Genomic DNA, 23,837 nt, shown 5'->3' with positions numbered 1-23,837 from the left:
TTCAGGAGATTTTGTCCCGTTAACGTGATGTTTTCTCTGTGCTTGGTGAGGAGCGGACATTTTGCTCAGCCTGGTTTCATTCTGAACTGCCTATCTTACATTTTATTAGATGCAGCAGTTTAGCAGTTCCTGGCTGAAACTCTTTTGTGTGTTTTAATTATATTTTCAAGAACTTTCCCAACTGTTGGGCAGATGGACTCTCATGTGTCTGAAATCCTCTGACCTACAGAGCAGTTCACGGTCGACTCGGCGGCTGCAGGGTCCAGATCATCAGCTGCACGCCGCCGTGCTTGAAATATGATAAAAGGTGCTTGTGGTGGTATGCTGGTTTGTTTTGCCTCAATACATGATTCTGTGCAATGTGACCAAACAATCAGCTCTACTTTGATTTCATCTGACACAAAGTCTCAAAAATCTTGTACTGATTTCAGAAGTGACCGGTGCTGTTCAGAATGAAGTGGCTTTCCCTTTCATCCCTCTTCCTACTTGCTCAATCATTTTCTGATATTCCTGTCATGAAAACATCCAACATGCTAACTGAGGCCTGTAGAGTCTCAGATGGAAGTGTTGGGAGGTTTTGTCATTCCTCTGATCAATCATGCTATTTGAATTTGAAGGCATTATTCTCCATCTGTCCATCCATCAGTTATCTGTCAAATAGTCAGCAGATAACAAGTAGGGTCGCTGGGGCAGTAGCTAAAGGAGAGAAACCCAGTTCTCCCCGTTTCCAGCTCCCCTGGAGGAATCGCAGCAGAGAAACCTCGTCCCTCCGGCGCGTCCTGGGTCTTCCTCTGGAGAAGCTTGTGGAGGAAACTCTTTTCTGGAATCTGGTTCTTTCAGTCACTATCCAGAGCTCGTAACCACTGATGACAGGTAAACTGAGAGTTTCACCTTTCAGTTGAGCTTTCTCTTCACCATGAGAGATCGGTACTGCGCTCGCATCACTGCAGGTCACACCAATACACCTACTGATTTCCAGCTTCATTTTTCTCTCATTTCTGAACAAAACGCAGAGTTACTTAAACTCCTCTACTTAGGGACGTGTTCCTGTTTTTCTCTATGCAGTCTAAAAAGGAAGACTTTGAGTATTTCCCACATCATGCTCTTCTCGACTTCAGCTTCAGATTTTGCTCTAACCTTTCTGATCTTCACTGAATCCTGTGACTCTTCTTTTCTTCCAGCTCTGCATAACAAAGAATCAGACATCTTCATGTGTTTTTCCATCTTCACAATTGCATCAGAGCTTTGGGGAAAAAGGGAAAAACATGTCCCCTAAAAAAACACCTCAATCTGCTCATCTCAGTTGTGCTCTCAAATGAGAAGATCAACAGATTAGCTGCAGTTAAATCCTTTGGTGGCCTCTCTTGTGTCTAATTAAGACACTCTTGTTTTGGAGCACACATGAAACATGACTTTTCATTTTTGCTGTCTGTACTTTGGGACACAGTGGTTAAGAACTTTCCTTTAATCTCATTTCAGGGCCTGAAAGAGCTAAACACAACATAAAAACCCAGGTCAGCACAGGTTGCAAGTGTGATGATGAGAGGAATACGAGGCGAGAGCCACAAAAATGGATAAAAGAATGCTCCAGTAATCAGTCTTTGTGTCTGAAGGTATTCTTCTGCCAAACGTGACAGGAGCCAGTGAGAGCCGAGGAGGATTCACCGTACCCGCAGGTTGTGCTTCATAAACTACTTAAGCTGCAGGGCAGCTGATTGATGGCGCCAAAAATCCATGCAAACGCATTCATTTGTTTTCCCACGCAACAGCTGCCCCGGACAAATCTAATGTAACGAACAATAAACACCCATCATGATCGGAATTGCAGTTTAAAAGTCTCAGAGATCTGCTCCGGGAGGAATTACAACCACATGTACTCCCGCCTGGAAGAGAGGCCGGAGCTACAGGAAACAATGACTTTGCTCATAAAATGTTTCTTGGACACATGTTTTTAGTCACTTTGTGGCTGCAGAATGAAACACTGCGCCACGTTGGTACAAACTTCAACATCAAAACTATTTTCATAAAGTTTAGTTCATGTTCTTCATAAAGTTGGCCGTACAGATGGGGATGATGGCATGAACTCCCCCTTCGCAGTGTCGGAGTGAGATCAGCTCGATTCACGGGAAAACACCAGGCCTGGTCATGAGTAACAAGTTCCCGTCACTCGCTAGCAAAGACAGCTGTACGCCGAGTTCCAGGCACCTGAAAAACACAATCAGCAGGAAGTCGATGCATCAAAGACTCAACAGACCCCCACTGACCCTGTTACCTGCTACGGCTCATCTGGGGACTACAAGCACTCCCAGGAAATCCAGTCTGCCTCGTCCCAGTGGGACATTTTGCAAACAGAAGTGTCTCCACTCTGTGCTTGAATAAAAGCCTACAGGCCGTCATCCATCCCAAAATCGCCGCATTATGAAGCCTCTCAGTAGCGTCAGAAGATAAGTAGTCTGGGGTAGTTTGGTTCCAGAAGCTGAAAAGAGCTGCAAGGAATCGGGGATTCAGCGACACCAGCAGATGGTTCGGCGATCCAATTCCCAGTTGCTGCAACTGACAGTGATAAAATGAACTTCTGCTGAGTTCAGAACAAACCCAGATTGGTTCCAAGAAACACTGGACATCCAGTATCTTTCACAGCACAGAGCAGCTGGTCATGGACAGTACTTTGGTGTTACTTTGTGGTAGCTTAAAATGCTTATAGGTAAAAATAGACTGAATTGAGTTATTTAGTCTCCACACAAATACTAGAAACTGTGTTGATGAAAGTCAAAATCTGATTGACTCAAATATTTACTTTTCAGCTAAATTATTTAGGTTTAGTGTCTGTGATTTTTTTTTTATAAATCCAGTTTTTCCTGTGTCTCCTAACTGGCTGAGCTTTGTGCTCTTTCACCAGAAGACACCGACCGCAACTCGCTTCTTCTAGAAATATAAACAAAATGGAGTGGCGACAGACTTTAGCAGTTGTAGGATTTCCTTTTTGCCTTTGGAAAAATACCACACTCCATTTCTCCGTCTAGTGTTAGATTGACCAGTTGGAATGACAAACTTAACTTGGCTGCATTGCTTCATGTTAAAACCCTCGACACACGTTCAGATATCTCCTTGTTATTAGTACATAAAGAATCTGTATGCATCAGGAATCACATAACATCTCCTCCTCTGTTTAACTGAAAACAGCAGCTCGTTGGTTTCCCTCCACAGCAACTCTGCTGAAAGCCATCACTCCTCACCAACACATTTTGCAACAGGCTGAAACGGTATTTTTGGTTCCTCTGCTCCAGAGACAATAAGGCATTTCTTTGCAACAAGCCGGCCCAAGGCCAAGCCGTTCTCTGAGATATTAAAGCAGAGTGACAGATCTAATTATCACCTCCCCACTTCTTCTGCTCCAGCTCTGATGAAGAGTACTGCATTACACCAGACGTCCTGTGCCCTCAAACTAACTTTCACCTTTGCTAATAACTAAGAGTGTAGTTATCTGGAAACCTGCTGGGGGCATGTCTCAGAATAGGTGGAAAGAGATTTGCAATAAGGCTGGATTTATGAAAGTGGGAGACCATCATTATTCCAGAGCTTCCTGCAGAGACCATCAGAATGCCCCCTGCCTGCCATGGCTCACCTTTACATTCGACGTTTCTCATTTCTCCTGACATAACGATCCAAAGTTCCTTTTCATCAAAATTTAGGACGGTGTCACACAGGTTCTTTCTTTCCCTTTTCTTTTCAATCTCCATTACTCATATTGCATATGGCTCCAGATGGGGCTCCAGAGGCATCGCTGAATAGAAGGTTTTGTTTGCACACACTTGCCAAACGGTGCTGTCAGACAATACCAACTGCAGGAGACCGACTCCGTCGACCTCTCTGCCACTTGGCATCTGCTGACAGATTCTCTTTCACTCCGGTACAAAACAGCCAGAAAGAGGCAGCAGGCCCCACTCTGTTGGCAGGATGTTAGCTTTTTTTAAAGATTTGCATACTTGGTGTAAAATTCCCGTCACTGAACTCTGGTCTTTTGTGTCGGTTACAACTTGTGCTAATGCCAGAGTTTTGATCAACTCATTCAAATAAATAAAACTGAGCTCAAATTATGTGTGTTATAGGAAAACATGCTGAGGTCAAGTGTTTGAAATACATTTCTTGTCTTATCTCATTACCAAAGCATAGCAGTGCAAGTATGACTTACACTGGGTAAAAGCACAGAAACCTTAACAAAACCAAATACTGTTGCAGATCATACTAACAGCAACAATTACAGCGGCATTTCAAAGCTAATTAATGTTCCAGCACTGTTGAAGCTGAAATACAGGAAAGGAAAATCGTTTTATTATTTACCAGCTGCAACCAGGTAACCCTCAAAAGATTCCCAATAGAGGAGTTAGAAACTTTTCCTAGAGTCAAGGAGCAGAGAACTTCAGAAAGACCTAGAAAAAGCAGAAGCAACTCCCAACCCCTTCAAATTAATAAGAAATGCACTCAACTGTAATGCCTTCTATGCAACACTATTGCTGAAGAAAAAGCATGTTGAATATTGTCTGAAGTTTGATACAGAATATTTGAACAAGACAGTGGAATAGACAGAGAATGTATAGTCCAGTCAGATGAGGCCAGATGTCCAAAGAGTTGAGTCTTTGGTCGTTATCACACACACCCTGTTCTGCCAAAGAAAGGTTCTGATCAACACCACAAAATCTTTAGGATGGTTGTTGTACTGGAAGGAGAACCTCCAGCCTCAAGCGTTTGAAGCTGGATTTCTATGATTTTATGCCAATCCACTGTGGGCACCATAACAAAAGTGATTTTACTTCCACTTCACTTCCCATCAACTGTGTGTGAGTCTGTTACATAAAATCCAGTTTGTGGTTGATAAAACTAATATTTTTGATTTGAGTTCAGATACAAGCTTGATTTGACCAAAACTCTTAATACCCGATTGACGTAAAATGATATAAAGCTGCATATATATCATGTCTATCCTGTCATGGAGGCAGAACATGAAGTGAAACATTTGTACCTTATCCCCTCGGAGCCCAGACGACCTGCAGAGACGAGTCCTGCCACGTTTCCTAAGTTATGTAATATCATTTTATGTACAGACTCAAAGAGCTGCATCTCAATCAAACTACAGAGAGGACTGCAGGCCAAAGAAGGCCTTCTTATTTAACACAGAGTGGTGGCTGCATTATTTAAAATAGGAAGCCAAAGGTGCTGTACAAAGGAAGGATGTTCCAGGAATGCATTAAAGTCCAGGGCCAATTGTCAAGCAATGAGGGGAAGCGCACTTTTCTTCAGGGCTTCCTCTGCTGTGCATCTGCAAGGCTGCATGACGCAACCGTCTAATGTTTCCCCCGAAGCCCGTCTGGCCAGACTCAAGTCTCTGCTTTTATTTACAGACACAGACATCTATATGTGTGGTGATGTCATCACCGAGGAGAGCTTAGACCTGGTGTTTAGTCAAAGTAAAGGCATAAACTTTACACTCTTTATCTTTTCTGTTTCTTATTTGAATAGTTGAGGGCCTCCGTTACGTGAGTCATCAGAGTTGACAGATGCAGTCATTATTCAGCATTAGGAAGCTGTTTTGCTAAGAATAGACAGTCTTCCTTTGGCTGCTCCATGTTTCCACAGTTGTCAGCCGTTGACACATGAAACCAAAGGTGGTTAGTTCTTCATTGTGCTCTAAGAACTCTGCGGCAACTGTTTTCACCTCAAATCTGTGCACCATGTGTGGCTCAGCAGGCTCTCATTTAGGAAGCTAAACCTTGAGGTTGGTTCTGGTTTCATTCTGATCAACAACCCAGCCGGGCCCGGGTGTTTGTTATGGTTACGTAGTGGTAATCATTAAAAATGATGGGAAAATGGGGTTGTGTAAATATTATTACCTGCCAGATTTGGTGTTTAATTCTTTCGACATGAACAGCAACACAGACACAGACGGTTGATTTAAACTCCTTTATGCTCTCTAGTCTCTTCAAAAGAGAATCAGATCGTTAGGCTTTGATCGCACCTCTGAATGGCTTCAAAATGACATTTTCGTGACTACAACTGTACATATTTAAAATCTCTTCAGAGGAATAAAATGTCCCATTTAATGCGAAGTGGTGTGAAAAGTATCAGTCTTGTATTTTTAACTCACCCAGATGATGCAAGGATCACAAGCTCCTTTCTATTTAATGAGTTATATTTTTAATGCAATTTTTTATTTATTTTACATACAATGGTTCCACCCATTTTGTGCATTTCTGGTACGCCCTAAAATCTGACACACATCGATGGAAACAACTTCGATGGATGATGAAGCTGCTTCTCTTGCCGCTGGGGTTTAATTTCTGGTTCAAAAACGATTTGATTGGACGCTGAGAAAGACACACCATCTTCATATAAATCTTCAGAAAATATTTTAGCATTTTATCTATCTAGCTATCAAATGTTTTGGTCTTTGCACATTTATTGAAACATAATTCAGTTATAATTATGCCTCAAGTGGAGGAGTTTAAGTATCTGGGGATCTTGTTCACGAATGAGGGAAGAAGGGAACGGGAGATCGACAGGCGGATTGGGGCAGCGTCTGCCGTGAAGCGGGCGCTGTACCGGTCCGTCATGGTGAAGAGAGAGCTGAGCCAAAAAGCAAAGCTCTCGATTTACCGGTCGATCTACGTTCCCACCCTCATCTATGGTCATGAGCTTTGGGTCATGACCGAAAGAACGAGATCACGGATACAAGCGGCCGAAATGGGTTTCCTCCTCCGCAGGGTGGCTGGGCTCTCCTTTAGAGAGAGAAGCTCGGTCATCCGGGAGGGACTCAGAGTAGAGCCGCTGCTCCTCCACGTCGAGAGGAGCCAGTTGAGGCTCGGGCATCTGGTCAGGATGCCTCCTGGACGCCTCCCTGGTGAGGAGTTCATGTCCCACCAGGAGGAGGGGAGACCCAGGACACGCTGGAGGGACGATGTCTCTCTATGGCCTGGGAACGCCTTGGGGTTCCTGGAGGAGCTGGAAGAGGCTGGGGAGGGAAGTCTGGGCCTCCCATCTGAAGCTGCTGCCCCCGCGACCCGACCCCGGATAAGAGGAAGAAAATGGATGGATGGATGGATGGATGGATGGATGGATGGATGGATGGATGGATGGATGGATGGATGGATGGATGGATGGATGGATGGATGGATGGATGGATGGATGGATGGATGGATGGTTGGTTGGTTGGTTGGTTGGTTGGTTGGTTGGTTGGTTGGTTGGTTGGTTGGTTGGTTAGAATGTTTGTATTTGGCCGTTTCTGGTACGCCTGTAAATCTGATGCACATGCGACTTCTTTTGACATTTGACGGACATCGTCTGCAAACAGAGGACGTTGTCTGAATATTCAGTGCCATCTGGGCTGATCCGGTCTATCGGACTTCAGTAACCCAGAAGTTCAAGAGCTTTTTGGAGAAACAGGACATTTTGTTTTCCATTTTTATCACACTTTTTAAAAGCTTCATATTTGGTGAAATCTTCCTTTGTATCTTTTTGTTGGGTTTTTATTTTTATGATGTTCAATTTTCTTCAGCTGTCTTAGAAAACAAGTCCTGCTCTGTCGCTGTTTGCTTCACTCCACAACCAGTATTACTAATTAAATCTATAAATTAAGATCAATGTAACCCCTGTATCTAAAACACGGATGGTGTCCCTTTGCACAGGAGAAACGAAACTTCAGATTGAATGTAAAGCTTTGCCATATGAGCTCGCTGTCTTCCAACGTGACGCCTCCCCCTCATGGCCCATAAATATCCCGTCAGCGCGGCAGTGACAGTGTTAAAAGGCTCGGCTCTCAGTCTCCTCCTCCTATGTAAATGTCAGTGTAAGTGAGCGGGACCCGAGGCGGGGAGAGCGGTCCCTGAATGAGGAGGCGGACGGGGGGAGTTGCCTTCACGGATGTGCGCCCCTCTGCAGCTCGGTACACGGAGGTGTGCGGTTCTCTCTGTGTGTGTGTGTGTGTGTGTGTGTGTGTGAGAGTGTGTGTGTCTGTTCCAGCCTTTGTATCTGCTCGGAGGAGAGAAACCCACACGACTCCTTTGGATGCAATCATGTCACGAGCGCCCTGCCTTGCTACGAGAGCATCATCTGAATAATACAGGCTGTTATAATCCACGCAGGCCACTAAAGGACATTAAGGAATAAAGCTATGGGTGGGCAGATAACGAGAAATGCCTTGTACGGTAAGAATTAAACCCTAATATCATTATTATTACGAAATACATGCAGGATCGATCATGTTTGGGGATAAAATGCTTCATTCATGGGAGCTTGTTGTGCAGGTTGAGTCGGCAGGTACATTGTTGCCACTACAGCCTATTCTTTGGTCACAGTGACGTCACTCCGGTGATCAGAATAAATGTCTCGAGGCGCACGGCTCCTTCTTTTGTCATCCAGCACGACGTCACCTCTTGTTCCTGCTCGCCCTGCCTGGTGTTGCAGCCGTGAGGTGTTTACCCGGAGCCGCTGCGCTGCGCCGCGCCGCGCCGCGCCGCGCCGCGCCGCGCCGCGGCCGGGGCCGGGAGATGGGAAGTTGTGGGGTTTCCCTCCGCTGTAGTTTCCCTCGTTAACAAACAGACGCTCCTTGAGCTGCAGCTGCGCTCTGACAGCCGGGCTGCGCTGTCCTGGGAGCCGGGAGCCGCGGCCTCACGCTGCTGTCAGCCGGACGGCTTTGCCTTTAGCTCCTCGATATGAGGAGCTTCTAATGGAGATCAATAGTGGAGTGGAGTGAAATGTAGGCCAGCAAACAGCAAAAAGCCCCACAGAAACGCAGGAAGCGATGACCGCCCCGCTGACGGCTCTGTTTAGGGTGAGGTGACCCTTCAGGAGGTTAAGCTGTGACCCCTGGTCTGGACCACCTGATCGTCTCTGCTTAAAGCCTCAGGATGAATCCAATTACTGTAAGCAGGACAGCAGGAAGAGCTGCTCTGCTGCAGGATCAAGGTCGAACACCCCACAAAGTTATTTATTGGCTAAAGCAAAAAACTATTTAGGAAATGCAAGTTTTCTTGTTCCTTTTTTTTGTTAAATAAAAAAAAAAGTTTCAAACATGACCTTTTCTGAAACTAGGTTCAATTTAACCAAATGAATTTTTGGTTATTATTGTTGTTATTACAGCTGCACCATGCAGTGGGCCCCCATCTAAACACGGTTCATACAGGATTTTTCTGTGGAAAACAAAATTTACCTATTTGGGTTTTAGAAAGAAAATGTTTACTCTCAATGCTTCTTGACATGCTATTGGCTGCCGTTTGCAAAGAAGCCAATCAGAGAGTGTCTTTTCTTGGTGCCCATTGGCTGAACCCAGATCATAAGGAAGACCATGGATGTTAGATTCTGCAGTGAATAATACCAAATGTATTGATATTAATATGCATATTCTCTCCCTCTTTCTTCTCAATATTTTTATTTAAAACATGAAACATACAAGAACAAATTAAACACAGACATTAGAGGACAAGATGTAAACATAAATACAATATCTAAGGACATTATAAAACGTAAATTAGTATATTAATATTAAGTTGGTGCTCGTTGGCTGCTGTCTTTCAAGGGCAGATGTAATTTGAATTGAAATTAGCCCTTTAGCATTAGCTTCTGTTGAATACTGTGCTCGTATAGAGCTTTAGCGTTAGCAAAACAAATGTTTATGATTAGCAGCAAAACGACCCTGACCAGCACCATCATGGTTGACTGTAGATTACATTTTGCTCTTCATTTTACAACAGATGTAATCTGTTAACTTTTGCATAAATGGTCTTATTTTTGTTTTAAGGTTGACATTTTTCTTTCTCTGGTAAATCACCTCCATGGATTTGGTTTAAAGCAAACACAGTCTGTTTGTGCCAGTGAGGAGGAGGAGAAGAAGAAGAAGAGTGGGTTTAGCTAAATTTAAAATTAAACAGCAACTGTTTCTATGACAACCCACTGGCCATTGATAGAAAGTGTCATATTTCTTCCACAGTTTTTTTTTTTATATCCTTTGGTTGCTGTGAAACAAAATGAAAAAAAGACGTCCTTCCTTTAATTTACATCTCAGCATGCGAGAAGAAACTAGCTTTCGTTTACTGGTGAACTTCCTCTCTGGAGGTTTCGTTCCTTCATACAGTGGAAGTGTGAACATCTGAGCGGCGTTTGGATGCTGAGCTGGTCGGTCGGTAATTGCGTAATCGCTGAGTGTGTGGGAGCTCCACTTTTGTGGTCCGATTGACTGAAAGTGGGCCAGCGTCTGAGGCTGACTGCATGAAGCGTCTGTCTGTGTTTGTACTGAATCTCAGGGAACCAGATAGAAATAAGGAGATCAGCTGCTGATGATACGCATCTGGATGTTTAATTGTAACTAAAAGCTGCTGGTAATTCATTTTCATAATGATTTTTTTTGCTGCTGTGGTGTTTCAAAGTGGGGTCAACGCTGCCATGGGCCTGAAAACTCTTGTTCAGCTTTGTGTGTGCATCCAGGGCTTGACCTTTAGACAGGTCACCTCAGTGCAGCAGCCACATAACGACTGAGGTCAGTGGCTAATAGCATCCTGCCTGCCTTCAGTCACTAAACGCTGCATATTATCACCCCCCCCCTGCTCCTAGCCTGCCAGGGAAGCATCATTGTGCTCCACCGTTAGCGGCTCAGATATTATTATTTATTGATGACTGTTGCATAATCCTGCGCGTGAAGAGAATATAGTAAGTGGGCCAACATTGGTGGGCCGTAGGGGGCGAAGTCAGCTGTAGCTCATCAGTGCAGCGTCTCACCTTTCACTACCAGGTCAGCGCTGTGTGAATTATTGAGAACGCATTCAGCTAAGACCCATGGTGGCCATCTTTACTGCCTCACTGTTTTCAGGTTTTAGTGGATTATTTTATGGAACTATTCCATGTTTGTTTAAACTGCACAACCATAATTAGCTTGAGATTTAAGCCTAAATTCACTCAAACGTCACACCGCAAGCCTGGGAGATGATTAAATGAAATCAAACCAAAAGCTGCGGTTACTCTCAGTCATACATGACTTAACAAGGGGGAAACCACGGTGGATCCCCGCCAGTTTGCGGTTTATGTATTCTCAGACTGTGGAATATGATTCCAAATCATTCCCAAAAAATTCACCTCTTCGCTGATTCTTTTTGAGCCCTGGTTTTAAAAATAGAAAGAAAACGACTGTAAGTCAGTCGTTTGGTTGGGACTGTAATGTTGTTTTCAAAAACATTTTTTAAAATGTTTTTAAAGTGACTGCATTTAAACCTCAGTAGGAGTTTTAATGTGAAACACGCTTTTGAATTAGTGCAGGTTTATTGAAAATCTGAACAAATTATAATTGACTTTATCTGAGCAAAATTAGAAAAGAAAAAGAAGGTAAATAATTGTCAGGGGTCCTGGTGATAAGTAACTTAACAACTGGCTGAAGTTGCCATCTAAATTTTTAACAAGTTTTCACAGAAGAATCCATGAGAAAAATGAGACCACAACATTATGAGGTGTGAAAAATAAAAGTGCTTAATAAACATGAACTAATTCAGTTTTAATCTATGAGAAGTGAATTTGAAAGTAGCTGAACTGAAATGGAAAATATTAGCCCAGTTTTCATTGCAGCTCAATGTAATTCTGACACTAACAAACGTTTAAAAGTTTAAGGAAAAACAATTTCAGAATTAGTTTATGGAAGAGAAGGTCTCTCTCTCTGTGTGTCTCTCTGTCTCTCTCTCTCTGTGTGTCTCTCTGTCTCTCTCTCTCTGTCTCTCTCTCTTTCTGTCTCTCTGTCTCTCTTTCTTTCTCTGTCTCTCTCTCTGTCTCTCTCTGTCCCTCTCTCTCTCTCTGTCTCTCTCTCTCTGTCCCTCTCTCTGTCTCTGTCTCTCTCTCTCTCTCTCTCTGTGTCTCTGTCTCTCTCTCTCTCTCTCTCTCTCTCTTTCTCTCTCTCTCTCTGTCTCTCTCTGTCCCTCTCTCTCTCTCTGTCTCTCTCTCTCTGTCCCTCTCTCTCTCTGTGTCTCTGTCTCTCTCTCTCTCTCTCTGTCTCTCTCTCTCTGTCCCTCTCTCTGTCCCTCTCTCTGTCTCTCTCTCTGTCTCTCTCTCTCTCTCTCTCTCTCTCTCTCTGTCTCTCTCTCTGTCTCTCTCTCTCTCTGTCTCTCTCTCTCTCTCTCTCTCTCTCTCTCTCTCTCTCTCTCTCTCTCTCTCTCTCTCTCTCTCTGTCTCTCTCTCTGTCTCTCTCTCTGTCTCTCTCTCTGTCTCTCTCTCCCTCTCTCTCTCTGTCTCTCTCTCTCTCTCTCTCTCTCTGTCTCTCTGTCCCTCTCTCTCTCTCTCTCTCTCTCTCCAGTTGGATCCCCTCCTCCAACTCTTGTAACGTTAACGTTGGAATGAGTCATCCATCAGTGCCCTAAAGCTGACTGAACAAACTGATCTGTCACTGCGTTGCTTAGCAGCACTTCAGCCTAATGAGTGATGATCCTGCAGGGACTCCGTCCAACCTGTCCCCAGGTAGAGCAGCAGCTTCAGTTACTGCCAGTGCCATGGCGATCTGCATATCGGGTTTCACACCGACTACCTGTAGCATCGGTCAGACATGCCAGCAACATGAGCCGCATATTTGAGTTTACTGTAAACCCTCAACGAGGTCTGCAGGCATGAAATGATCATGTGTGTGATTAATAGTGGCTATTATACTGCGATTCACATCCTGGCTGCTTTTGCATCGGGATGAAATGCCATTCTGTCATGAGTCAGTGGGGCTGAATACATCATGCAGACGGCGCTATGTAAACATCATTAAGGATTGTTTGTCACTGCCCTGTGGGCTGCTTGGGAATAAATGATGATAAATAAAAATTCCAGCAGATATTAAAAAAAAATCTTATTTAAAGAGAAATACTTAAGATGAGCATCGTGGTTTAGTTTATATCTTAGTTTTGGAAGAGGTTGTTGCAGCTGCTGTAGCTTTGTGGATCATTTCATGGAGTTGATCCTGAAGCCGAGTCTGTGACGTTGTGATAAGAAGACCCGGCCTGTTCCTCTGCTGTTGGGTATTTGCATATTTTACCTCTATGCAGATGATTGAGGCCTCTGTGTCTTTTAAACCTTGTGTTCTTAAAGGCTAATATTTTTTGTAGATGTGTCCTATGCTGTTCAAACTTTATATTTAAAATACAAATTGTTTGTTCATGTACATCTGAGGTTTCTTTTCACTAATGTTCTGAAATCATATGTGTTTTTGTGTTAATACAGTATTTAATCATACATTATGTGCCACACATTCAAACTTTCATGTCTTCAGGTGCCACAGGTAGTTTAAGGGTCAGATAAATACTGAGAGGTGTAGAAAAACTCAGGACCTGCATCACTTCTGAGCTTTGGGTCTGTAGAGTTGGGATGCTTAAAACTCCTTACATTTGCTTTTGGTTAATATTTACTTTATTGTTTGCAATTTGTGTTGTTGTGAAGCACCTTATCCATATTAATTTTACAATATACTGTAAAAAATAGAAATTGATTTACTTTATTTCCTGACTTGTGTGTGTTTGCAGTTTGCTGCTTTTTTACAACAGTGGTGTGAGACGTTATCTGTTATTTGACGTTACGCCCAACGCAGCTTATTTCCTTGTTCCTAAATGGATTAAAGATTTAAGATGAGCTGCTCTGATGAACACACACAGACTCAGCGTGTGTGTGTGTTTTCACTGAAGTCTCCATGGATGAGCGTTAATCCGAGCTTTACATAGCAACAAGTGCAGAGTAGGTCGACACGTGGGCTACCTGAACGTCCCGCGCTCTGATAGGTTGCTGTGAATGAAAAACACGACCTGTTGTGTTTCCACGGGGCTAAAATTAGGCGTAACTGTGGCAATGTGGGTCAATGTTACCTTCTGGTACCAGCCCGCTCTCTGGAGGTACTGGGACTGTGAGCTGCTTAGAGCAACACAGAGAGAAACTTTGGAAAATGATCCCTAATGGAGAATGCACTAACTTCTTACATGGCTGGCCAAAGTGTTCTGCAGTAGAACAAGTGTTTTTTTGTTTGGTTTTTTTGACATCATATCTCATTGTTGATTTTATTGAGATTAACTCACTGCAAAAAGTTTTACTATATTTAAATTAGAGATGTGCCGATCAGGTTTTTTCCTGCCGATACCGATACCGATCACCCATGAGGGCCAATCACCGATACCGATCACGTAATTATTTTTTTTTTTATCATAAACACTTTCGGTTACATTATGTGGAAAAAGGAACCATGAATTCACCTTAATTTAGACAAAAACTTGTTTTTAATAACTTTTTCCAAAAAGAAAACTAAACAGGCATTGTGCAAATTGTCCTGCTATCAGTAATACTATCTTTAACAGACTGATAACATATGGAGGCTCTGAAGAGGCTAAATTATGCAAAGAGCCAAAATAAAACCTCTCAACATTGCCAACAAAATTCAAGTATAAAACTTAACATTCAAAGGCAAATACAGGATCCATTACAATAAACAATCCAGAGTTACTGAATGAAAACTTCCTGATAGCATGGCGGCTAGCTGATTACTGCTAGTTCTGAGTGGCTGTTTCTGACTGAGCGGAGTAATTATGCAGAGCAGGGAGGAGATCGATTATTTTTTAGAGATTATCTGTCTCATGTTAGGACAGCGAAAGTTTTAATACGTATGTAAAATGTATTTTTTTAAGTTAGATGCTGCAGCTTTAAGCAGAGGTTCGGTGTGAGAGTCACTACCAGGTGGAGCAGAAGCGGCGCTCCGTCTGTGAAATATTACTACCTGTAGCGTAGCAGCGGTTCAACAGCGAGCAGAACCAGCGTCTTACATCGCAGCTCCAAGACTTAAATAATTTTTATTCTAGATATTGTTTTCAGTACACAGGCTATATAGATCCACTGCACATAGATTATTTGTTTCTGTTAATTTTCATTATTACAAGTAATGAACATCCAAAATCCAAGACTCAAAAAATGTGAGGTTGATTAAAAATGGACCGTTAGTACAGAAATATTATTCTATGGCACGCTTTGGCCTTCACATCATGGGAAGGAGGAGAAAACTGCAGATTCAACAATCGTCCATCAGTCACTGAAAGAATATCGACAGCACGAAAAGTGTGTTGGCAGAGCCTGTTCCCAGAGTGCTGTGTCCAAACATGTTCATGGAAAGTTTTGTGGAAGGAAAGAGATGCACAAGCAGCAAGGAGGACGTACCAGTTTGCTCTGATTTTTTATTTTTTTTGCTCTAAAATTACTTTAGAATCAATAAATTTACTAAATACTCACTAAAAGCTGGTTAGACAATAGAAACAAACAAATCTCAGACCAAAGATCCATCAACTGTCTATATCTGCTTTTCCTCACTTTCTTCTTCTACTATGCAATTTGCATTATTTGCTGTTATTTCAGGTTTTCTCTCTGGTTTTTTTCTCTCCGTAGAAACTACATCTGGTTTGGCATTTTAGCAGATCCTGGCTCACAACCTGCATCAATTTAAATCTTACTTTATCTACTCTTAATGTTTGTCCTTTTAAAATGACCTGGACCAAACCAGTTGAAGTTGGTGGGAGCTCTAATCTCTGAAACAAGAAGCACTTCATGCAGAAAGAAACCATTTTAACTGGAGTTCAGAAATAAAAGGCCGACACTCTGGTTGTGTTCAGATTGACTCGAAGCTCCTGTTAGGTGGTGCCGGCTTGTCGCTACACATAACTTGCAAATGGAAACCAGGGAATCTGGTCTCAGTGTCTGAACTACTTAAGTGTCTGAGAACTATAGAAAATCAATCGACAGCAATAACACCAGGTGAAAAAAACACTATAAAACATTTTAAATGTGGCATGAAAACGTCTGTCTTCTCTAGAGAGAGAGTTAAATAACAAAAAGCTTTGAATACTTCACAGAGCTGAGATGTTTTAATGCATTTTTCATCCTGTGTGTCTTCTGTATTCAAAAGTTCAGTCTTTGTGTTTTTTCTCTGCTACATTTGGTGATTAATTCTGCCTTCAATGTTTGGAAAAACCTGTCATAGTAATAAGAAATATTTAAGTTGTGTTTTTCTCAAGTTTTCACAATTAAGGCTAAAAACTGCAATTTACTTTGTAATTTTAAAGATTTTATATATTTTTTTTTACTTTTCTTTCTTGGTTTGAGCACTAAACACTAAGCCTTAAGTTACTAAACTTTGAGGTGTGTTCTTGTTAATTACGTAATTTTCTGTGTAAAATGACTCAACAAACTGCTCAATGCTGCAGTGAGGCTTTTTCTGCAGGTCCAGACAGCTGCAGACTTTGCTGCAGGACCGGTTTACAACTTAAGTTGGGACAAATTAAGCTGCAGCAGCCCTTTGAACAGGGCGGGGGTGTTTTTCTCTGAATCCTGTGCTATCAGATATTTTGCAACATTCATTTCTTTTCTTCTACTTCTTGAAAGATTTTATTTGCCTCATATTCTTGGAAAGTTACACCCAAACAATTGTTAAGAAGTTATGAATGGACATTATAGTACAACTGGCTCTGCGATGCCGTTTTTAGCTTTTTGTTTCCCTGAGCTGCATGTCCAGTATTTCTTAGAAATTTCAGTCTGAGTTTCGCCCTGTTGGTTGAATTAAAAACAGGTTGGACCCGTCTGGTTCTGGCTGCCTCTGCTGAGTCAGTTCTCCATGAAAACAGTTATAAACTCACCTGAATCAGGTTAAAAACTGAATCAGTTCATAAAATTAGGATCTAAATTCAAAATCCCAACATTGTTCACAAAGTAAAAAAACCAAAAAAAACATCGTTAAATTGGTTACTAACATGATCACATCAGTCCATTAAGATTACTTTTAATGGTTGTTTTCAAATGATTCAGTCCTTGATGCTCTATTTCAGTAAAATCCAGATTTATGTAAACACAATTTTTGCTGATTAATCCTCCACTTTCTTTCTTTTTCTCCCAGCTTCTCTCGCTCACTAGCCGCTGGCGGGTTTAGGCGTAGCTTTGTGGATAAAACTGTCAGCTGTGATTTGGTGTTTAGCTTGCCAGCCGTCATCGGTTTTGCTCGTACAAATGAAAGTTTTCTGGCGAGAAGCCTGTTTCCACGACAACAATTTCTAGTGAAAATGGAAGTTTTGTTGCATTTGTTGTGTACAATTTACACGAAAATAGCAAATGTTATTTCTAACAGCAGTTTGAAAACAGGTTGCAGAGAGCAGTGGCTCTAAAACGTACTGGTGCCGTTGTCTTGTAAATGTAATAAATGGATATTTTCTGTCATGGAATCCCTAGCTCATGCACAGTATGACTACAATCCACAAACATAAAGCACCGACACCGCCAGCAGGTGTTGCAACGATTCGCGGTTCCCCAACAGATACGGTTCCCCCATCGTCTTCTCGCTGCTCCTTGTTCAGCGCTCTTATCTCCAGAACTTCAGACACCGTGAAACAAACAACTTGTTTCGGCAAAGTTGTCCCAACTTTTTCACTTTTTTGCAAAACGTGCTCTCAAACATGTGTTGCCCCAGATACTCGGGGCAACACAACAGTATCTGATGGGAAAACGTGAATCGACGGGCTTTCAGCTTGAACTTTTTTTTTTTTTACGCATTTAGTTTCAAAGAACTTAGCACCAAGTAGTGGCGTGGCGATGGGTACGTTACTGTGTAAGCAAAGATTGTAATTAGAATGTGTTCATGTAAATGTGTTAATAGAAAATGCCATAATTGTCATGTAAACAGAGTCACTTTAAGCCTCCTCTCTTCTCTCTTTGAGTTGAGGACACAACTGTGGCTCCTCCGGAAGTTGTGCTTGGTTCTTTCCCTTTCTTTTTATTCCCTGTGGGACAGACGCACCATAAAATAAATCATTTATTTTATTTTTAATTACAGCCAACAGCAACACAGTGTGGCATTGTCTAAATTTACACCAAACAATCAATAACTCGGGTAACATTAACCTTCACCCTTGCAAGAGTGCAAGGGTGAAAAAATTACAACCTCCAGGGGTGAAAAATATAGAATAAGATACATATTTTTGAAGTAATTGAGTTTTGACGTATCACAAACAGCATGTTTTTAGCTAATAGGAAAGTTACAACATATTCAGGCCAACATCTTCAACTAATTGTGGATTGCTTTAAACACCCGTCTTATTGTTCGCTTCGGTTACGCATCACACCTCTCCAAACGAACCGGATGTTCCGAGTCCAGCCGACTGAACAGGGCTAGTGGAAATGAACCCTTAAGGACCACTTGATATTTCACAACCCACATCGAGACCCGAACCTCTACTTTGGGAACCAAGGCTCAACTCTGCAGTGCTGTTTTTGTTTGTATCCACAAAAGTTTGCATATGAGCTCAATTTTAGCGCACTTGTAATTTTGTTTGTGTAATTCTGAACATATCTGCCACAGTCCTTTAGAAGGTGTCTTGGGTTGATTAAAATGGCTCATTAAAGTTATTAAGGGAGATGTTTCTGTAAAGTGATGTTGCTTCTGTTGATCAGATTCCAGAGAAAACAGACAGAGAAGCTGCAGATGACCAGATTCTGGGTCTATAAATATATTTTCATGGTGCGAGTAAACAAAAGGCATCTGTGTCCCAACTGATGGCTGCAGAGGGAGCCGATTGAGACGTTCAGATATGAGGGGGTTGCTAAGGAACATGAATTCACACGTAGCCTGTTTTCCTCCACAGCAGCTGCGCCTCTTTAGAGGCCGCTAATGCATGCAGCTCAATCTGCCCGCGCTGCCACCACGTGCGCCCGCCTCATTCACCACATGCATGCTGCTCAGAGTTGGCTCTGCTTAAGACAAAAGGCTTCAGTGGCGTCTTCTGTTTTATTATTATTATTTTGCAGCCAGATTGGACTGTCGACATGGTAACGGGGTGTAAAACTGGAAAGGGTCATTACTGGACAAAGAGGAGAGGACACAAAGCCAGCTGTATTCTGGGACGGTTGGCACCGAGCTCTTATCAGGTCTCCACAGGACATCTGCTCCAACCGCTGGGCTGGTCTGTTAAAATCAAGTAGTTCTCTGTGATAAGGAGAACAAGCCTGGATTGAATGCACACAACCATAAACACAACATTCACCATAATTTCACCTCGGCTCTTTGTACTGCAGCCGTGTTTTTGTAGGCAAGCGGCTGAGAGGAGAGGAATAACACCCCGGCTTTAACACTTTAATAAAGGAAGAAACATATTATCTTTCACTGGATCTTTCTGATTTATGGTCCACGTTTTCTTCTTCCCATAGATGGTTATCCAAACATGCACTGGAATGGGGAAAAAGAAAAAAGACAGCTTTATGGGATATCCAAGTTCAACAGCATGTTAATCTCAAACCTGAAAAAAACTGCTTTCCACACAGAAATGAGCCAATCAGAAAGGAGATAAAACCGAATGATGGCAGCTCTGAACAGGCCTTTTATCCAACAGAGCAGTGAGAAAACTTTTAATTGTTTCATTTTTGTACTTTTTTAAGCATTTAGTTTTGTACATTTAGTACTTTGTAGCAGAACCAAGAGAGTTTTGGGTTTTACCGTGTAGCTCTGAAGCTGCCCTGCATTCCCGTTAAATCAGACTGATTCCCGTTTTAGGTTTGTTATGATTATCACCTCTATTTTCTTTATCTGTGTGTAATTTCTACCAGGTAACCTTTCTGTGACAGTTCCACTTTTAAACAATATTGCAATATTAAAACCTCAACTTTGATTTCTTCCCAATAAATATGTGGTTTTCACTGACCATGGACGTAAGATGATACTAGTCCACTATTTGAAAATACAGATTTAGTGGCTCTGAAGGAGATTAAGTCACTTTTACTAACGTCATTTAGTAAAAGTGACTTCCTCTGACTTCTCTCAGATTTAACACACATTTTTACAAATGCTGCTTTGCTCATTACAAATATTGTTAAAAATGAGCCAAACCTTATGATCTACTTCTGTAATAAGGAAAGCAAGCCTGGATTGAATCCACACAACCATAAGCAAGATACTAATTTTTCTAATGCTAGGCTACAGGATTGATTGAAAATTCATAATAATAAAACTGTCATTTAAGCTTCCAGAATGAAATCACAGATTTCTTCAGATGTAGAAGTTAATTTTGTATTTCCATCTTGAAAGTTAATCACTCCAGTAAAATCGGGTCCAGAGCCTGTTGTTCCCAACTACTGCATGAGCGCTGCATCTTCTACGCCAGAATACACACAGGCTTTTTCTACGCTTGCACTTGATTAAAAAGCTCAATTTATGAGGGTTTGTAAAGAAAACATTTTTATTTTTCATGTGTGTTATTTTTAGAAAGCCACTTGAGAAACGCCTGTTGAAGGTTTATGAAAAAAGAAAAACTTACAGCTCTTGAGACAAGGTTAGCAGGAAGTGGAGCAAAGGAACAATGAAGAACAAAAAGCCTCAATCAGACAATCAGAGGTGATGTGGAACAGCTGCTGCTGGAGGAAAACAGGGGAAACTAATTAAAACAAAGGAGGACGAAATAAGACGAAACCAAGGAGACAAAAAAACGCTGATAATTCAAAAAATAAATTCAAATGTACAACGAACAAAACACAAAAATAAACTACAAATGATTAAACTAATATGACCTGTGGAGCATAAATAAACCAACATGGAAATGATCAAAATTCAAACATCTTTGGATCATGACAATTTCAATCAAATAAAACCTTCAAAGTAGATGAAATATGTTGCATTTTATGCTCAATTTTCAGTTTGTTTGTTCAGTCGTTACACAGAGAAGCTTGTTTTCAAACTGTTTGTATTTGTGAAACATTCCAAACTAAAAACCAAACTTTGACACCCTGATGCTGATTATTCATGGTATGTTTGGGTTCTCAGACTCCCTCGGCGGCCCGTTCCCATCCACGTCACACCGATGTCACCACAAGCCCAAGAGGTGTCTGCCCATCCAGTGCGGCAGCGTTGGCGGACCTTTCCCGGTCAGCCCGCTCCTTTTCCATCCAAACACCAAGGGATCCCAGATAGTCATGGATTTGGCCCAGAAGACCGTCAAGAGGCAGGCCAGCTTCTGCAACGCCATCACCTTCAGCAACAGGCCCATCGCGCTGTACGAGCAAGTCCGCCTCAAGGTATTTCCTGACCTCTTTTAAAGCTATTTGCTTTGAGCTCTCTTTTTATAAATGACGTTAGTAAAAGTGGATGTTATTCTCCTTCAGATCACTAAAAAGCAGTGCTGCTGGAGTGGAGCTCTGCGTCTGGGCTTCACCTCCAAAGACCCCTCCAGGATCAACCCCGACAACCTGCCGAAGTACGCCTGTCCCGATCTGGTGTCCCAGAGCGGCTTCTGGGCCAAAGCCCTGCCCGAAGAGTTTGCCAACGAGGGAAACATCATCGCTTTCTGGGTCGACAAGAAGGGCAGGGTCTTCTACCGCATTAACGAGTCCAGTCCCATGCTGTTCTTCAGCGGAGTCCGGACAGCGGAGCCGCTCTGGGCCCTCATTGATGTTTACGGTCTGACCCGCGGAGTCCAGCTGCTAGGTAAGACATGCATGTGCTCAAACCATCGTTAACAGAAGAAGTTTCTTAGTCTCCTTCGATTCTAAGAACTGAAAATTGCCTATAAAGTTTGGTGTAAAATCTAGTAAGTGCGATAAGTTGGCGCTTATTATCTCTGGTTGACCCCGGTGTATCAGGGGTCAACTTTTCAATGCAGTAAATCATTTGTTGTAACTGCTTCAAGCTGTGGACATAAAGAAACCTGAATGTGTTTCTCTGAGGAAAATGTTTTGGTCACAAACATTCCAGTGTTTAGTTGTGTCTACATCCTGTATGAACACAGTTTCAACCAGCATTACGAATAGTTTTAGCAGGTTGAAGATCTGTTGACGTGATGTTTGATGTACAAAATAAATAGGTGTCCCAATTCAATGTGAAATATGTAATAATAACCTCTTGACCCTCCTTGAGTTACAACAGTAGCCTTAAAACAGTGGTTCCCAGAGCAGGGGTTAAGGTCAGTGTCTTACATGTTCTCCATCGTCAAGCCTCACTCTAGCCGGTTAATGTCTGGTTCAGTTCTTGCTCGACCAGAGCTGCACCGTTTCTCATTCCTTGTCTCTTCTGAGGGATGTGCTGCTTGCAGAGCTGCTAAATCACAGTTTCCAAAAGTTGATGCATCTGTTCCCGGCGCTGCTCATAATTACGCTCCTCCACACTGAGCAGCTCTCTGATAGCAGCCGCCATGTCCGCCGGTTCACTGCGGTGGCTTAGATGTTGTTGTTTGGAGTTTCCAGTGCCATAAATCATGGGCCAATCAACAGACGCAGTCTGCTGTCAATCACATGGCTTGCATGTGATAAATGGCTCAGTGCGGCTTGTACCACCCCTGGAGTGTTTATGAAAACAGGGAACAACCACACAGGATCTACTAATGATGACAAATCTGACTGGGGTGGAACCAGTTAAAGCCACATCCATGGAGAAGCAGCTTCAGATGTCAACCTAGGTCAAAAAACTAGAATCAAACAATTCATTTCCAGCCTTCTGGAGAACTGGAAGATTTGTAGGGGATGTAATTTAGTCATTTAAATCAGCTGTGTTGGAACAAGGACACATCTAAAACCTGCAGGACACTGCCCTGTGGGACGCCCCGGCCTTACGGCAGAGAAATGAGGTCTTTCAAAGCTGTGCTGATAAATTGAAAACTCGTCATATTGCTCTGTTCAAAGCAGAGTGGCACAAAATGCAGACTGTCAACCGTTGTTGCAGTTTCAGAGTCACAAACATAAAGGACTGCGAAGAGTGATTTAGACGTTTTAATAATAGAAAATAGAGAGAAGATAAATTAAAATTTAGTAATCATTGTCAGTTCAATGTTCAGCAATGATCATTTAATTTAAGTTTTTGTCATATTGTGCAGCTGCAGTTTCTTTTATGAGGCTCATCAAAGAAAATGGCTGAGTTGTAGGTTTTAACGGTAAAATGGGAGCAGAATAAAATCTGCAGTGATGTCAACGGCGTCTGGATGAGTCCCATGAACTATAAAACCAAAAGGAAATATTATACAGAACAAATCCTGAAAATTCCTCTCTGAATGCTGGAAAATTTTAAGTTGATTTTCATTTTTCCTCTTAAGAAATTGACAGGATCTCTCTGCATCTGTGAAACTTGAACAATGTAGCTTCATCTCTGTGTCGATCTGATACTTCTAGGTAACATCTCACCTTGGTGCTTCTGTTTCCAACATTTGTGCCGTTGACAGAGCCTGTTTTTCTCTCCTCTTGTTGACTGCAAGCACATTGTTCTCTGGAAGTGACCATATCTGTGTACAGTAAAGCCTTCCATGAATCTGCAGAGCACCAGCTGACCAGCTGACCGATACTCTGCTCCAGTGTTTACTCAGAACCAGCCTGGGGGTTTACGGTGTAGCTTAGTGTTCATACCACACAGACAGCTCAGGATCATATAGCAGAGGCTTTCATGTACACACTGAATGCTGTCATCTCCTCTGTGCATTTAGGCCACAGGTTGTTGTAATGCCTTTGTGTATTTGTGTATTTTCAGGATCTTTAAGCTTACTCCTGTTTTCAGACAGGTTCTCTGTGTGTTGTTTTGTTATTGTGAAGGTTACAGTCAACAGTGAAACTGAACCACAAGCATGTATTTAGTTAACAACGGCTAATTTAACAAAAGGCCTTTTGTATTTCCATCCATTTCTTACACCCTTGTCCCTTGGTGGGGTCAGGAGGTGCTGGTGCCTCTCCAGCTATGTTCCAGGCCCGAGGCGGGGTCACCCTGGAAAGGTCACCAGTCTGTCGCAGGGCAACACAGAGAGATACAGGACACACAACCATTCACACACACACACCTAGGGGGAATTTAGAGAAACCAA

General features: G+C 42.3%; 1 protein-coding gene across 2 annotated transcripts in view; it reads left to right on the top strand.

The window, feature by feature from the left end:
• Window positions 1–23,837, top strand: part of neurl1aa (neuralized E3 ubiquitin protein ligase 1Aa) — a 64,924-nt gene that overhangs the window by 13,724 nt on the left and 27,363 nt on the right. Inside the window, exons 1-3 of one of the 2 annotated variants that reach the window (XM_008422239.3) lie at window positions 7,833–8,198; window positions 20,825–21,075; window positions 21,163–21,484. In XM_008422239.3, coding sequence (XP_008420461.1) covers window positions 8,165–8,198; window positions 20,825–21,075; window positions 21,163–21,484 — 607 coding nt within the window. In that variant the 5' untranslated portion in view covers window positions 7,833–8,164. Of the gene's footprint in view, window positions 1–7,832; window positions 8,199–20,824; window positions 21,076–21,162; window positions 21,485–23,837 lie in introns of those variants that run through there. The other variant, XM_008422224.3, reaches the window with a different exon arrangement.

Source organism: Poecilia reticulata, chromosome 1 (assembly GCF_904066995.2).
Source record: "Poecilia reticulata chromosome 1, P_reticulata-male-v2, whole genome shotgun sequence".
NCBI classification, from domain to species: domain Eukaryota; kingdom Metazoa; phylum Chordata; class Actinopteri; order Cyprinodontiformes; family Poeciliidae; genus Poecilia; species Poecilia reticulata.
This window is presented reverse-complemented; position numbering and strand designations above follow the sequence as displayed.